Source organism: Mustela erminea, chromosome 12 (assembly GCF_009829155.1).
Source record: "Mustela erminea isolate mMusErm1 chromosome 12, mMusErm1.Pri, whole genome shotgun sequence".
Lineage (NCBI taxonomy): Eukaryota > Metazoa > Chordata > Mammalia > Carnivora > Mustelidae > Mustela > Mustela erminea.
Genome location: NC_045625.1, coordinates 83,199,130 through 83,215,316, shown reverse-complemented (window position 1 = coordinate 83,215,316; position 16,187 = coordinate 83,199,130). Strand labels below are relative to the sequence as shown.

At 43.5% G+C, this 16,187-nt stretch overlaps 2 protein-coding genes across 4 annotated transcripts in view; both read left to right on the top strand.

Annotated features, from left to right (window-relative positions):
* The window catches only part of PIP5K1B (phosphatidylinositol-4-phosphate 5-kinase type 1 beta), a 290,962-nt gene that overhangs the window by 76,172 nt on the left and 198,603 nt on the right, over window positions 1-16,187 (top strand). The window lies entirely within an intron of this gene.
* FAM122A (family with sequence similarity 122A) lies at window positions 249-3,293 on the top strand. Its single transcript, XM_032306745.1, has one exon. The coding sequence runs from the start codon at window positions 795-797 to the stop codon at window positions 1,656-1,658; it is 864 nt and encodes a 287-aa protein (XP_032162636.1). The 5' UTR covers window positions 249-794; the 3' UTR covers window positions 1,659-3,293.

The following is a 16,187-nucleotide window of genomic DNA, read 5'->3' as shown; positions in this document are numbered from 1 at the left end:
GGTGTCTCCTCTCCCACACTAACCCCTCAGCGCAGGTTACCATCCCCTCTGGCCTAGGAGACTGCCTCCCCTCTGGTCTTTTCCCTGTAGGTTCTAATCTCCCACCCATCTGTGCCCCCGACGGCAGCCGGCAGGCTTTGCGGCCGCTGGTACACTCAGGCTTGCAACCCTTCGGAGTTTTCATTGTTCTCAGGATAAAGGCCAGAACTGCCCGGGACCTCACGTCAGGGCCGCCCTCACTCCGCGCTGCAGGCCCCTCTCCCTCCCTCACCTCCTGGTTCCCGCCTGCCCCCGCAGGGGTGGCCCTAGCTTCCCGCTTCCTGGACGGTTCACTCTCCTGCACCCATTTTGTCTCCTCCTGATCTCAGCGGATGGTCCCTTCCTCAGGGAAGCCCTCCCTGGTTAGGCCAAGCTCTACTCCCCTTCATACAGCCCCGTATCACCGTCGGCCTTTCAGGGTCACTTTTTACAAGTGCTTACTCCGGGACACGGTAACCTTATTAACAAGCCTGGCCGCGAGCTCGTAGCTCGATAACTAATTGCGGAAGAAACGGACTGAGCAGCTGCCCAACCACTCCTTGCCCCTCCCCCTAGGGCTGCGGGGCGACTATTACGCATTAAGCAGGCGCCGCGGAGAGGGAGATCCCACGGCGCCTGCGCGAAGGGGCACGCATGCGCAGAAGGACGAGCCCGCTGACAGATTCGCGGCGGCGGCGGCGGTGGCCCTGGCCCTGGACTGCGGGGAATGGGAGTCCTAGGTCTCTGAGCGCCGCCCCCGCCTCCCTGCCCCCGACATGGCTCAGGAGAAGATGGAGCTAGACCTGGAGTTGCCTCCGGGTACTGGCGGGAGCCCGGCGGAGGGCGGCGGCAGTGGCGCCGGCGGGGGCCTCAGGAGGTCTAACAGCGCCCCCCTGATCCACGGCCTCAGTGACACTTCGCCGGTGTTCCAGGCCGAGGCGCCGAGCGCCAGGCGGAACAGCACAACGTTCCAGAACCGCCACGGCCTGCTCCTGCCGGCCTCCCCCGTCCGCATGCACAGCAGCCGCTTGCACCAGATCAAGCAGGAGGAGGGCATGGACTTGATCAACCGAGAGACCGTCCATGAGCGCGAGGTGCAGAACGCAATGCAGATAAGCCACTCCTGGGAGGAAAGTTTCAGCCTGAGTGACAACGACGTGGAGAAGTCCGCCTCCCCGAAGCGCATCGATTTCATTCCGGTGTCCCCAGCGCCGTCGCCCACCCGGGGGATCGGGAAGCAGTGTTTTTCACCCTCCTTGCAAAGTTTTGTGAGTAGCAACGGATTGCCTCCGAGCCCCATTCCCAGCCCAACGACTCGATTTACTACCCGGAGAAGCCAGAGTCCCATCAATTGCATTAGACCAAGTGTTCTTGGACCATTGAAAAGAAAATGTGAAATGGAAACTGAGTATCAGCCAAAGAGATTTTTCCAGGGCATCACCAACATGCTTTCTTCTGACGTTGCACAGCTGTCAGATCCGGGCGTGTGTGTATCGTCGGATACCCTCGACGGAAACAGCAGCAGTGCGGGATCGTCGTGTAACTCACCAGCGAAAGTCAGCACTACCACCGACTCTCCTGTGTCGCCTGCCCAAGCGGCCTCTCCATTTATTCCAGTAGATGAACTTTCATCTAAGTGATTCACCCACCCATCCTGAGACTCGGTTTTTTTGTTCGTTTGTTTTCTGTTTTGTTTTTGTTCTGCAACGGAGAGGAAAAAAAAAATCAAGTCGGAGCAAGCACTGAACTTTGTCAATTAATTTGAGGCTATTTCCTATTTGACCCTCTTCCTTTTTTTTGAAATTTCCTGAAATGTTGTTACTCTATAGAACTTTTATGTCAGGTTCCTGCAGATGCCCTTGAATTCAGTGTAGTAATATTTTCAGACGTTTTCCAATAAGTGTGTTGAAGCATACGTCTTTATGCTGCTAATATGTTTAAATACATATGTTATCCCTTGATTTTTTAAAATAATTGAGAGCTCTATTTATTTATGGGATTATTAAGTTCTGATGCAAATATAAATGTTGAATTAATCAGCATAGTAAACTGATGTTTTAAAATTCCATATTTCATGCCCACACTAATTTTTAATGTTATTTTTCAGTGATTGCTAATTTCTATTTGACGAAGACCTTAGCTGTTTACAGCGATTTTTAAAAAATATGTTAGTCATAACATATCGATCTAGTGGTTGTCTGTTTTATCCAGGAATCCTTGGGTATTTAATTTTCTGGGTACACAAGTGGCTGGGAGGGGGAATGATAAAAGAACAAAATATGAAAGTTTGCAACAAATCTTTTTAAATTAACTATATAAACTAAACACTGAAACGCATTTTCTAATGAAATTTTAATATTAATTCTAATAAGTTGTCCAAATAGAACTCCAGGAAAGTTTAAGAAAACCATTTTTTAAACCAGAAAGTGCATTCTCTTGGGTATAATCCTGAAGGAAAATGGGACAGTGCCTTGCAGTCTTGGCCCATTCTACATAGGCTGAGACCAGGTTCTTTGTACCACCTCAAACTTGAAAGTTTCTCAGATGCAGAAAATGTGGGAAGCCCTGTTGGACTTCATCAGAGCACCCCGGCAGATAAGTCTCTCAATCACTGATATGCTTTAAAATATCCAGTTGTGCCTCAGTGAAAAATCCTTGCCAACGAGGAGCCAAAGCAGCTTTTGGCTGCTTTTCTGCTCTGCCCATCTGTCACCTTCCTGGTTTTCCCTGGCTCAGGAAGGAAGCAGCTGTTTCCTTGCCAACAGGTCCTTCCTCTCCAGCTCCCATCAAACTAGGGCACCATCGGTTAGACAGAGGTACGGTGTGACTTGGATTTCTGACAGTGTGCAACAACAGAACTGTGGAATTGTTGCAGGAACCTGTGTAGTTAAAGCCAGAGCTGGAGTTGACTGCCTTGGGGATTGCTGATTGATTAAGGGTCAGTGACTTGCAAGAGAAAATCAGTGGAGAGTCACATAGGTAGATCATTATTTAACTTAGATTTTATTAAAGGTAGAATTGTAAAATGTTCTTTTCTTTGCCTTTTACAACTAAGACAACATACAGAAATATTTAATATCAAATGTTTTTATATCATGCTTCCTATATCTTCCTTTATTAGATAGATAGAATGGCAGACAAAAGGGGAAGGGGAAGAAGTAAAAGAGAGACCAAGATAAAAAGCTCCAGCTTTCTAAGTTACTGCTTATAGAGATTTTAACAATTATGTGGAATTTTTACAACTGAGAATAAATGGAACTGGTCAGCTTTTGAAAGTTGCCTTAAGAATTCAATGAAATTATATCGAGGGTAAGATTGTGTCCGTAGGCTGAAAATTCTCGGTTCCGGGTAGTAGTTCACGTACTCCAGTCCTGACCTTTTTCCTCCAGTTCAAACCTGGATAGCCGGCTTCCTGCTGGGTACCTTGACCTGCTTCCGGAGGTGCTTTAACCTCAGCATCTCCAAAACAAAATGCAGTATCATTGAACCTGTTCTTGAATTACCTAAATTGATGTCCTCACTAGCTGATTTTCTAAACTGGAAGCCATGGGAAGTGTCTTTGACTTTTCCCTTTACCCTGTCACATCCAGTGTAATCGCTAAGTCCTGCCTCCCGAAGTGAACCTGAGACCTCTCCCCTTCTCTGTTCTTTGCCTCTGATTAAACTGGGGTTCCAGCCCAAGTGATCTCGCCCATTTTCCCACCTCCCTTCTGGCCCAGTCTTCACTCTGCCTCTAAAGTGATCTTCCTGAAATAGAAACTTGATCGGTTTTTCACCCTCCTGCTTGAAAACTTTATGTGCTTCCCCATTTCCCACAGCGTAGGGAATGCTTTCCGTAACCTGGCATATAATAAGGTCCTTCGTTCATTCACTGGGCGTACTGTAAAACAGCTTTACAACTCTGCTCATCCTGTCCGAGCACACATCCTTCCTTCTTACTCTGCGAACACTAGACTCCTTGATCTTCTTGAAATACGCCGTGTGCTTCCATGTGTTTGTGCCTTTGGATGGATTGTTCTTCCCCCAAAAAATGCCATTCCTGTCCTTTTCAGCCAGGCAAACGCTTTGTTTCTTTTTTATTGCATGTTAATTTAACTATGAAAGAATGTATACCTGCTGATTATGAAAGTATTTAAACAATGCAGATATCTATATAGTAAAAACTAAAGTCTGCCTTTTACTATGTAAAATTCATCTGCCCTTCCCATTGGTAATTTCTGTTAATTCAGTATATATTGTACAAGTTATTTTGCTCCTCATTTCCGTGTATATATGTATATAAATTTGGGAAGCCAACATGTCCTTGACATCTCTCTTCCTTTTCTTTCCCGTATCTTCCCTAAGTCTTAGTGATTTTCTCTTCCGGAATCTGTCCCCCCCCCCCCAATTTTCATCTCTGTGGCCACCCTGCCCCCAGAGACTTCCAAAGTAGCCTAATTCCCACTCATCCCTTTCACGCGTCCCTCTCCCACGCCCTCGTCAGGTGTCCATTCATTCTCCATACAGCAACTAAAGCAATCCTTTTAAAATTACATGTCTGATCCTTCCATCGTCCAGCTTAAGGCTTCTCCTTTGCTTCCCGTTATGTTTATGGTATACCAAAATGTACTAATTCTGGCCCAGGGAGCCTGGGGGGATCTGACACTTGCCCCTCCCTCCCCCTTGCTTTCTTACTGAATATATCATCTCTCCCAATTTAGGTCCTGTGGCAAGATCCTTTTCTCGGAAGGTATAGGGAAACCTTTATTTCTGTAAGCTTATTTTTCTGTATGGGTGGTAAATTTTAAATCAGATGAGGCTCTCAGAGTTTATATGGACCATTTACATTGTATTATTGTTTGTAACTTTAGTCCTTACTTTTAAGGGCTTAACTCATGTGGGACCTATCCTTCAAAACCAGTCTTAGTACTGCTAAGCTATGAACTTGGTGCTGGAAGTCCCCAAGCACATCAACATTTAGCTAAAGTACAGCCTGTCATGTATAACAAATCGCTGTGGTCTATTTTCCTTTATTGTGTTTGTTAAAAACACAATGAAAATGGGAAAGAAAAAAAAAAGGTGGTCACCAAATCTATGGGTGCTGGATGTCAGAACCTTTGAGCATACTTAAAAGATTGATTGTAACCAAGAATAATCTGTATCGAGATGCCTTCCAGTGACTCAGATTTATCATGTTAGGTCAGCTGGTTACACACCTATACCGAAAGACGGACCACTCTTAGATATTTGGCAGTAAGATGGAGAAAGTGTCAAGGTTTCTGAGGGAATCAAGACTAAGAAAAAAATTTTTTTCTTAAGACTGTGTATATAGAGCGTGAGAAAAAGTCTGAAAATCCAAGAGAGAGGTGGGAAATGGGAATAACTTCTGAAACAACAAACCAAGGAAGGTGTTGTAACCTGTATTTCCTGGGTAGCATCTGCAAATAGAAGAAAGAGGGTCATCCTGAGAAAGGAGGTTTGGAGGCATTTTTTTTCCCCCTTTGAAAGCAGAAAGGAGAGGGGAAGAGGCTTGAACAAAGATACCAGTACATGTTGAATTGATTTGCTTTGGCAGGAGCTTGTGGGTGTGGAGGAAGGTATAAGAAAAGAAAGGATTTGTATCCGATTGCTTCTATTTTCTAATTACCCAGTAGTCTAGGGTGTTTGAGGGTGGGTGGGAGTAGATTTAGAAGCTTGAGCAAAAGAAAGATTTAATGTTGCCTTTTGAAAATCTGTAAAGCAGTGACTCAGGGTTGAGAGGAAGCTTGACTAGGCCCCGTTTGCGGGGTTGGATAGCAGATGCAAAATAAGTAGATTGGATTGACCTAGGTTTAAGAATTGGTTAAGTAGACGTAGGTTGAGTCCAGTGTGTGAAGCAATTAAAGATTCTGCTGAAAGTGTAGCTGAGTTACTGACCAAGGCCTTGAGGGTGTTAAGAGAAGTCAGCAGTGGGTGATGGACGAAACCCCTTTACTCAAGGCCTTATGATCAGCCATGACAAAGTATACAGAGAATTGGATCTCAAGCAGAACTCCTGCTTCAGTTTTGCCCATCCTTTTTGAGGCTTATTTCGTTTCATTAGAGAATTAATCTTTTTTTTTTTTTAAAGATTTTATTTATTTATTTGACAGAGATCACAAGTAGGCAGGCAGAGAGAGAGGAGGAAGCAGGCTCCTTGCTGAGCAGAGAGAGCCTGATGCGGGGCTCGATCCCACGACCCTGAGATCATGATCTGAGCCGAAGGCAGAGGCTTTAACCCATGGAGCCACCCAGGCGCCCCTAGAGAATCAATCTTAAATCAGCAAGCTGTGAGTCCCACTTATGTGATAGAAAAAATTAAATCAGATTGCTCACTGTAGCCAAGACAATTCTTTATGCCTTCTTTAACTTGCCATCCAAGTAAAAAATTTTCTTAAAAGTTGAAATGACCTTTCTGTAAAAAGAAATTGCATGTAAGGTACTTGCTATTGTCAGACACTCTTCTAGGTACTAAACAAATTTCTTTCATTTACTTTTTATCACTACCATCTGAGATAAATGCCATTTTTCTCATTTTGCAAATGAGACAGACAGAGGGGCTAAATAAATAGCTTGCTCAGGTTTCTGAAGTCAGGGGTAGGCAGCGGATCGTGGTGGTTAGGAACACGGGCTTCGAGCTGAGTGGTGGAGAGGATGTGATGGTCAGTAAAGTCCAGCCGTGCTGGGCAGTTTCCATAGAAGTGTCAGCCATCCTCATCACCATGGCTGTGGTCCTGATAGTCATCTAGCAGGGACTGGTTAAGGAAGCTTCTGATCATCCCTGGCAGGCAAAAGCTCCTGTGTTCACACTCAGTGACAGTACGCTGTCCACCCTTCAGGGCAACCTGTCCTTTTATGAGGTCATTGTTTTCCATGTTGAAGAGTCTCTCTTGCAGACGACACGTTCCTTTGTAACTTTCGCAACTGAGGTCAAAGCTGTCTCTCTGGAAGATGCAGAACAAATCTTATCTCTCTCTCAGGTGATAGTTCTTCCTTCACAGATCGGATCCTCTGTAATTACCTTCTCTTGCTTCTGGATTTGAGAAATCAGGAGCAGTTTCTCAGTGTGTTCCCCTGTGAAATCGGGCTGCCATCCTTTACAGCCAGAATTTTCCCAAGATTGTGATCCCCTCAAGACTGTTTGCCTGCCCCAGTGAGAAAGCCAAAAATGGCCTGATAACATGAGCCATCACCAGTGACAATAATTAACAATAATTAGCACTAATATTTCTTAAACACTAAATTGAGCATCTAGATACTATTTCCAGTGCTTTGTATGAATGAGTTCATATAATTCTCCTAACAGCCCTGTGGGGTAGGTGCTGTGATTTAACATGAGAAGACCAAGTGCGTTTTCTCAAGTCTCCATTACGTTTTGTTTCCTTTTGGATTTAGGTCTTTTTGTGTTTGTTTGTTTTTTTTCTTTTTCTCATTTGAGATAAAGTCTCTTTTCCAGCTTGTTCTTGCTGCCACTTACATGTTGAATCAAATGATATATTTATTTAGAACGGTGGTTTTAGACATTTTAGACATTTTAGACACTATTTTCATATTTCATATTTGATATTAGAGGAAGCTCTCGGGAGGATTTTCTTTATTAATAGGTAAAATCAAATTGGTATAGAAAAAATTATGGTTTACATATTTTCATTTTTTTTTTTAAAAGATTTTATTTATTTATTTGTCACAGAGAGAGCGAGCGAGAGCGAGCACAGGCAGATAGAGTGGAAAGCAGAGTCAGAGGGAGAAGCAGGCTCCCTGCGGAGCAAGGAGTCCGATGTGGGACTCGATCCCAGGACGCTGGGATCATGACCTGAGCCGAAGGCAGCCGCCCAACCAACTGAGCCACCCAGGCGTCCCAGGTTTACATATTTTCAAACTGACTTGCTATTTGATATAAGAAATCTAAAAGCACAAATTTTAGATTCTTTTCCTTTAAAAAAAACACACATAAATTTGCCTTGTTATATTTGAGTTAAACAGTGTCCTTGGTTGTCTTCAGATTGTCCATTCCTAGGGAAACACAGTCAAGATCATTTTGACCCTTTCCCCCAACACATAAAAAAAGCCCTGTAAGTTTAAAATGTATCATTTTTCTTTTCCTTTTATTTTTAAATTGAAGTGTAATTACTGTACAGCGTTCTAGCAGTTTCAGGAGTACAATATAATGATTCACCAATTCTGTGCATTACTCAGTGCTCGTCAAATAAGTGCACTCATTAATCCCCATCACCTCGTTCACCCCTCCCCCCTCTATATGTAAGAGCCTGTTACTTTGTTTCTTTGTGTGTTTTGTTCCTTAAATTCCACATAGGAGTGGAACCCTGCAGTATTTTTCTGTCTGGCTTGTTTCACCTAGTGTTACACTGCTACCTTCATCCTTGGCATTGCAGATGCAAGATCTTCCTCCTTTCTGTAGCTGTCCGTACCACAACTTTCTTCTCCGTTCTTCTGCTGGTGGACGCTTGGATTGTTTCCATTTATCTTGGTTTCTGTAAACAGTGCTGGAATAAACACAGGGGTACATATATCCTTTCAAGTTAGTGTTTTCGTTTTCTTTGGGTCAATAACCCAGTGGTGGAATTCCTGGATTATAATTCTAATTTTAAGTTTGAGGAACCTCCATACTGTTTTCCACAGTGACTGCACCAGTTTGCATTCCCACCAGCTGTGTGCGAGGGTTGGTCTTTCTCCACCTCCTGGCCAACACTATTATCTTGTCTTTTTGATTCTAGCCGTTCTGACAGGTGTAAAGTGATACCTCATCATGGTTCTGCTTTCCAGTTTCCTGTTGATGAGTGATGTTGAACATCTTTTCACTTGTCGGGTGGCCGTTTTTCTGCTTTGGAGAAATGTCTGTTCAGGCCCTCTGCCCATTTTTATTTATTTATTTATTTTAATTTTTTAAAAAGATTTTATTTCTTTATTTGACGGAGATCACAAATAGGCAGAGAGGCAGGCACAGAGAGAGGGGAAACAGGCTCCCCGCTGAGCAGAGAGCCGGATGCAGGACCCTAAGATCATGACCTGAGCCCAAGGCAGACGCACTGAGCCACCCAGGTGCCCCATGTTCAGGTCCTCTGCCCATTTTTAAATCAGATTATATGTTATTTGGGTGTTGAATTATTTATATTTTATTTTATATATAATATATTATAAATATAAGTAAACATATATAATATATAATTTAATATGATTATAATTTATAATATAACCAATATAATATAATATAATTTATTATATGTTTATATATAAATTTTATATGTATAAGTTGTATAATATGTATAAATTTATATATAAATTTATAAACGTAAAATAAATTATATTATATATTAAATTATATAAAATTATATATAATTATATGTAATTAAATTATAATTATAATAGTATATTTATATAATATATATGAATTATTTATTTTCTATATTTTTGATATTAACCCCTTATCAGCTATATCCTTTGCAAACCAAAAAAGACACCACAGGCAGTAAACTCTTCGACATCAACCGTGGAAACATTTTTCTCTAAAATTAGTCTCCTTAGGCAAGGGAAACAAAAGCAAAAATAAACTCTCTGGACTATACCAAATAAAAAGCTTTTGCACCCCCAAAGAAAACCGTCAACAAAATGACAACCTACCGAATGGGGGAAAATGTATCTTTTTTTTTAGAGGCAAAAGATCAGCAGGATTTAAACAAGGATCCAAAACGTTTTATTGCCTAATAACAACCTTGCCTTCTTTTTCTACAAGAACTCTCCCCAGAGGGCAGAGATTTAAATGCGGAACAATTGAGCAATCTCTGAGAAACTATTATTTTTTTACCTTTACCTCTGAGAAAAATCACTTCACTGTTGAATGAAAGGACCCAAAAAGGAAAACTTGCCTTTGAGTACATTTTCAAATTTGTGCTTAGACTTCAGGTTTCACAGTGTCATGTTCCTCCATTAGACATTTTGAAACAAAGCATCAAAAGGCACAATTTGTTCCAAAGGGTTAGTTATCATTTTAGAAGTTCAACAGATACTGAAAAACCACTTCAAAGAGTACTTGTAGCTCTATAGCTTGTGGAAATAATTTTATAACGTGGAGAGTTTAAACAGATAACATCCAGTACTCAAGTTCTATGTATGTATGACACACACATGCCTGTGTTCACACACATGTTCACGCACGCAGTCACACACACGCCCGACCTACTTTATGAGCCTTGATCTGTGTGCTTGGAGCCGTATTTAGCTTCCTTCCCATTTCAGCTTTCCTCTCCTTTTCCCCCTCCTAATTCCAAGAACTACCCTGAAACAGAAATGGTTTAGTTCTGGGATCCCGCTGTGCCTGAAATCTGTTTCTCTTTTTTGAACTTCTGGAGTAAGTATTTAGGGAGACGTGAAATTCACTCATTGACAGACTCTTGGCCAGTAGGGCTGAAACTGGCAAACAGAGAACCTATTGCGCTTACTGTCCTACGAAAGCTTCGTTTTCTGTCGACGCCAGAGGTGGCTCTGGTTCTTTTCCAGTCACCTACGATGGGTCTTCCAAGCCAAACTAACATCTAGGGCTTGGCTAGCAAGGCATGTTGTGAAAGAGGACAATTGAGAAAGATCTTTTGTGCCCTTGAAAAGCAGAATGGTTGGTTGAGGTAACCATGCCTGTGATTCAGGGAATCCCTCGCCCCCCTGCTTGAAGGAGAAAAATCAGTTTTACTGTTGGAGTAGCCAGGGGATTGCTGGAGCTCTGCAGTGCCAAGGAGCCATTGATGTTGGGATCTTCTGAAAAGAAAACTCTGAGATGTTCCGAAGGGCACGGCAGTGGGCAGGTGATGGGTGGACTGGTTATTTCTTTTGGCATGGGAGCCCTCTCTCGGGCCCTCGTGAGCCCTTGTGGACTCAAGAGTGACATTGAGGTTGGTTTTCTTTGTGGACCTTTTTTACTGTCTGTGTTCCACTTCTTTTGGGATTTGGAGTTGAATCGGGATGTGCGTACGGCATCTTTCTTACAATGTCCTCTTCTTAAGAGTCTTCTGAAAACACAGTAAAAGAGAATAATGATGATGATCCTTGTCACATTACCTTGGATCAGAAATTACAATTCTTGGAGCTCTTTATCATACCAATTTATACTAGGTTTCCAACTCTGAATCAAAATTCCGTACCTGTCTGTAGAGTTTTTCTCAGGGCCCCCTCTTAACCACGCTGCTTCCTACCAGATATTTCTAAAATACAAACCTGAAATGCGACGTGAATAACTACCCTTCCACTTCAGGGTTAAATCAGATGACGCAGCATGAGTGAGAGAGGACCTCGCTGCCTTCGCGCGTCCCCTGAATCCCAAGACTGAACCGCGTGGGGTTCCCCAGCACTGCCTGCTCCCATCTGCTGTCTGTGTTGCGGTCAGCTGTGTCCTCTGCTGAAAATGCTCTTCCCTCCTCCGGTCTCTACCCACCTTCTTTCATTAACTCCTTCAGAACTTAGTCCGAGGAGCGCCTAGGTGGCTCAGTGGGTTAAAGCCTCTGCCTTTGGCTCAGGTCACGATCTCAGAGTCCTGGGATCCAGCCCTGCATCAGGCTCTCTGCTTAGGGGGGAGCCTGCTTCCTCGTCCCTCTCTCTCTCTGCCTGCCTCTCTGCCTGCTTGTGATCTCTGTCTGTCAAATAAATAAATTTAAAAATCTTAAAAAAAAAAAAAAAAAAACTTAGTCCAAGAGCTACTAACGTGTTCTGGAAAGCCTTTCCTGATGGCTCCTGCCTCTCTGGCCCTGGTCCGTTGATGGCTTTCTTCTGTCAAGTCCGTTAACAGGCCACCTTGTATTTGTATGGTTTCTTGTCTCTTCGCCGTGTGCATAAGCCAAGCCTCGGCCTTTCACTTCCGTCGGTGCTACCTGTGCGGGGCACCTTATAATTGCTGGAGCTGACCGTGAATGGATGATTCATAGATGGATAAATGGTTGAACAATTGGCTCAGGATATTTTTAAGAGGAAGGAATCCAGTCCCATGGCTGAGCTCCTTATGGTTCGTTGAGAGACTAGAAATTCACTTTTTGAGCCGTTTTGACTTGAGCATCTATGTGCTTCATTTCGGCTCATCTCTTAGGGTATAACAGTGGATAAAACAAAGCCCTGGTAGAGCACACGTTCTGCATACATTCTAACAGGGTGCAGGGAGCGGTGTCCATAGACATAGGAAATAATTACACGGCACGGAGAGTGAGGAGCGGGAAGGAGCTCAGGGGTGGCTGGAGCAGAATTACTGAAGGGAAAGATAGTCGGAGTTGCTGAGAGAAGTGGGCAGGAGGGGGAGGGGTTGCTCACGTGCCATGGGAGGACGTTGGCTTTGACTATGAGAGACGGAGAGGCATTGCAGGACTTCGAGGATAGAAGTGGCCTGATCGTCATAAGTTTTAGAAGGAACACTCTTGGGGCGCCTGCGTGGTTCCGTTGGGTGAGCTTCTGCCTTCGACTTAGGTCATGATCCGAGGGTCCTGGGATTGGGTCCCGCATTGGCCTCCCTGCTCAGCGGCGAGCAAATAAATGAACAACGTCATGAATGGTTGAATGGGTGGGTGGGTGGATAGAAGGAACACTCTTGCAGTGTCGACAGTGGACTTTGAAGGGCAGGTGTAGAAGCAGCAAGGGGACCCGTCAGGAGGCTTTCCAGCAATCCAGGTAAGAGATGGTGGTGGTTTGGTTGCAGGGGGTGGCAGTGGAGGTGGGGAGATGTGGTTAAATTCTATATTTTGAAGGTAGAGCCAACAGTGTGAAGAGGGCCCTGAGAGAGAGAAAAGGATAATTCCAAGGTTTTGAGGTCCAAGCACCTGGCCCAGGGGAGCCGCCACCACCTGAGATGTGGAAGTCTAGCGTTGCAGTCAGATTTTTTTCATTTATTTTTTTTATTTTTAATTTTTTTGGCCGAGGTTGTGGAGGTGATGGGCATTCGTGCCTCTGTTTTGGATGTTAGGTAAATGATCCTAATTAGGTATTCAAGTGCAGATGTCAGGGGAGCAGTTAGAGTTCGGGAAAGGGGCTGGGCTGGAAATACACACTTGGGGAGTCATCTGCCAATGACTGTGGACCGTATGTAAAATCCAGAGAACACTCAAAATCACTAGGAGTCATGGGAACATGCACCAAGAACAGGAGAGAGTAGGAAGTGAATGTTACATTAAGAGGTCAGGGAGAGGACACAGAGAAGGAGCAAGGCCGGAGGTAGGAAACAGAGAGAGTGTCCCAGACACTGTGTGAAAGGAGGTGGAGTGATCGGGTGTGTCCAGTGTGGCCGATCTGACAAGCAAGAAGGGGACTGATCACTGAGCGCCAGTGTAGTAACGTGTAAGGGACGGGCCACCTTGATGAGAGTCCTTGCTCTGGAGGGGTGGGCTGGAAACCCAGCCGGAGTGGTAGGAGCGGAATTGGAGTCCGCCACATGGCTGAAGAAAGACGGTGGGCTCTTTCAGGTCCTTGAGGATAAAGCAGAGCCAAGGTCCTCCTCTCTCCCGGTCTTATTGGTAAATTGTTTAAGCACTTCCCAAGAAATGTCTCTGTCCATATTTATGATTATGGTCTGGGGAAAAACACAAGGCAAATAAAATGTTCTTTTCTTTTCTTTCTTTCTTTCTTTCTTTCTTTCTTCTTCTTCTTTTTTTTTTTTTTTTTGCATTATTTTGAGGGGGAAAAGTCTATAAATAAATGTTTCTCCTCCAAACACGAGTAAATTACTAAAAGCTTACGGATTCACTTCCTTCATGAATTTGTCTGATTCATTTTATTCCCTTGCCATCTATTTCTGATGGCTTTTTTCCACTTATAAATTGAAATTTAGTTCCACACCCGTGACACAATTACTTCTGTACATTTGGCCCAGTTTCTTAACCCAGAGACATTTTCCTCTTCGGTGAGTGCTGTGGATTTTATTTTTTTAAGTAGTTCATTGTCCTCCTAGATTTTATTTAGGGACCAATTATTTTTTCATATTCCTTTTCAAAATTCTTGCCGAACAGTGGGAGAGGAAAGCGCCAGTAATAATAGGGAAGAAAGAATGCCTTCTTCCCGTTGAATTGCTCAGATTTCATTCTAATTATAAAATATTGTCAAGTTCCTGCTTGTGGGTTGGGCAGCCTGTCCCAGTCCTTTCCAGACAAGGACGCAGGGACGTCCAAGCCAGATTTGTACCCAGGAGAGAACCTTGCCTGCTCTGGGATCTGCTCTCTCCTGATTCGGCATTTTTGTCCTTCAAGACTCGGATCTTGTCCTGCTCATTCCATGGAAACTCCTCCGCTGCTCCTGGCTCTAGGTAGTGTGGGTTTCCTCTGAATCACTGTACTGCCTACTGCCTCTAGCCCTTCCTTTGTGGTTGGCGGTGTGTGTTTGGGGGCGGGGAAAGTTGGGGGTGTCGTAACCCTAATGGTTAAAAAGCCCAGCCTCCCGCAGACTGGTAGAACTGCATTCCAGATCTAGCCTTTCCACTTCCCAGCTTTGTGATTTTAGGCCAATGAGTTAATCTTGACGTGTCTTGGTCTTTTCACCTGTTAAATGGGCATAGCTCCTACCTGGAAAGGAGTAAGGATTAGAGGGCACAAGGTGCATCAGTGTATTTGCCAGGAAACTGGTAACTCGAGTCATTGGAAATCTGAAGAATGTATGTGATCTATGAAATTACCACCTGTCTTTATGGCACATTTCCAGGATGAGAGGGACACAGGCTTATATAGCCTTCCTAATAACAATTCTTAGCTATCGAAAACTCAGTGTTTATTACTGATGATAGCTGGCGTTTGGGAAACGGAGCGGGGGTGCTCATGGAAGTTGATACGCATGTCATCATGTATTTCGTTGTTGCACATCAGTGAGTGCTTTAGGCTTTAGAAAACCTTTTAGACTCAAACTCTTACAGTGCACTAAGGAAGTGATGTTACAGATTTCATGGTGTATGAAGTCGGTAGGTTTTCCTTTTAGTTTTCCTCATGAGGCTCGTGAAAATTGCGGAGTTTCTCCCTCTTTTTGACGTTTCACAGCCCAGAATACAGAAATCTGCTTTAACTTTCACAGTCTGTCAAAATCCATATAATTAGGAGAGGAGCTTAGAGGACTTTTAAGTAAGCTTTCTGAAGCCATGTATTTTAATAATATGAAGAAAGTTGAAAGGGGGTCGCCAAATAGACACATGACGCACACACACTTTGTAGTGATAAAGCAAGTAGGTTCATTTTAGAAACTTTAGAAAACCCCAACAAGCAAAAAAAAAAAAAAAAAAAAAAAAAAACCAAAACACTGAGGTGCAATGGCTTATACTCCCATATATTGTTCCAGGCCTTTTCTGTGATTGAATACGCATATGTAATTTTCACCTGAAAATGGCATCATACTGTGTAGTCTGTTATGTCACTGCTGTTTCTCGTGTAATATACAGTGAATGTTTTAAATATACTTCTGCATCATTTTACACTCTGTGGCTGGACCATGTTCTAGTTAACCAACTATTTTTGGCTCTTTAGAATGTTTCCAGATTTTTCTCAATTACGGTATGTTGATGTACGTCTGAACAGCTTTTGAAATTTAAAGACCTCGGCGTTTGCTTGGACTTGCCAGTATAAAAGAGCCGACATGTTCATTTCCATGAAACTTTGTTCACTTTTAAAACATTCTTTTCCAAGTCGGTTTCAAGTGTTTTAGTTAATGGTCACCTTTGGAGTGCCTGTGGTGTGACTGGGGAAAAAAGACATGTAGTTCTCTGAAAATAATGTATATTTCAGAGTTTTTTTTTCTGTGAATCTGCAACAGCCTTTTCCTCATTGGATCCAAACTAGAGAGTTATGACAGTGCCATCAAAATGTTGCTGTGAGGTTTTTATCTCCTAAACTACAGGGATCTGCAATTCAGGGTAGTAAGGTCACCAGTAGATGGGTTGTTACTCTGTCATTTCGACGGAAGAAAGGCTGAAATGGGAGAGACAGAGGGCAGATGAAGAAGGAGACCAGAGTTAGATAGGTATCTGCCCCCACAGACCCAAGGTCACCACTGTTTCCATCTTTCATAGCTCTGGCAACTTGAGATCCCAGTCTTCTGAGTTACTCACGATAGCACATCGTACCTCCAGCTCCCCCACTGAAACGTCTCCAAAATCTTGACTTTACAACTAGCAGAGTTCTGTTTCATGCACCTGGAGATAACAAAAATCCTTTATG

Coding starts and splice junctions, on each gene's coding strand:
- FAM122A (XM_032306745.1), top strand. CDS start 795: ATGGCTCAGGAGAAGATGGAGCTAGACCTGGAGTTGCCTCCGGGTACT.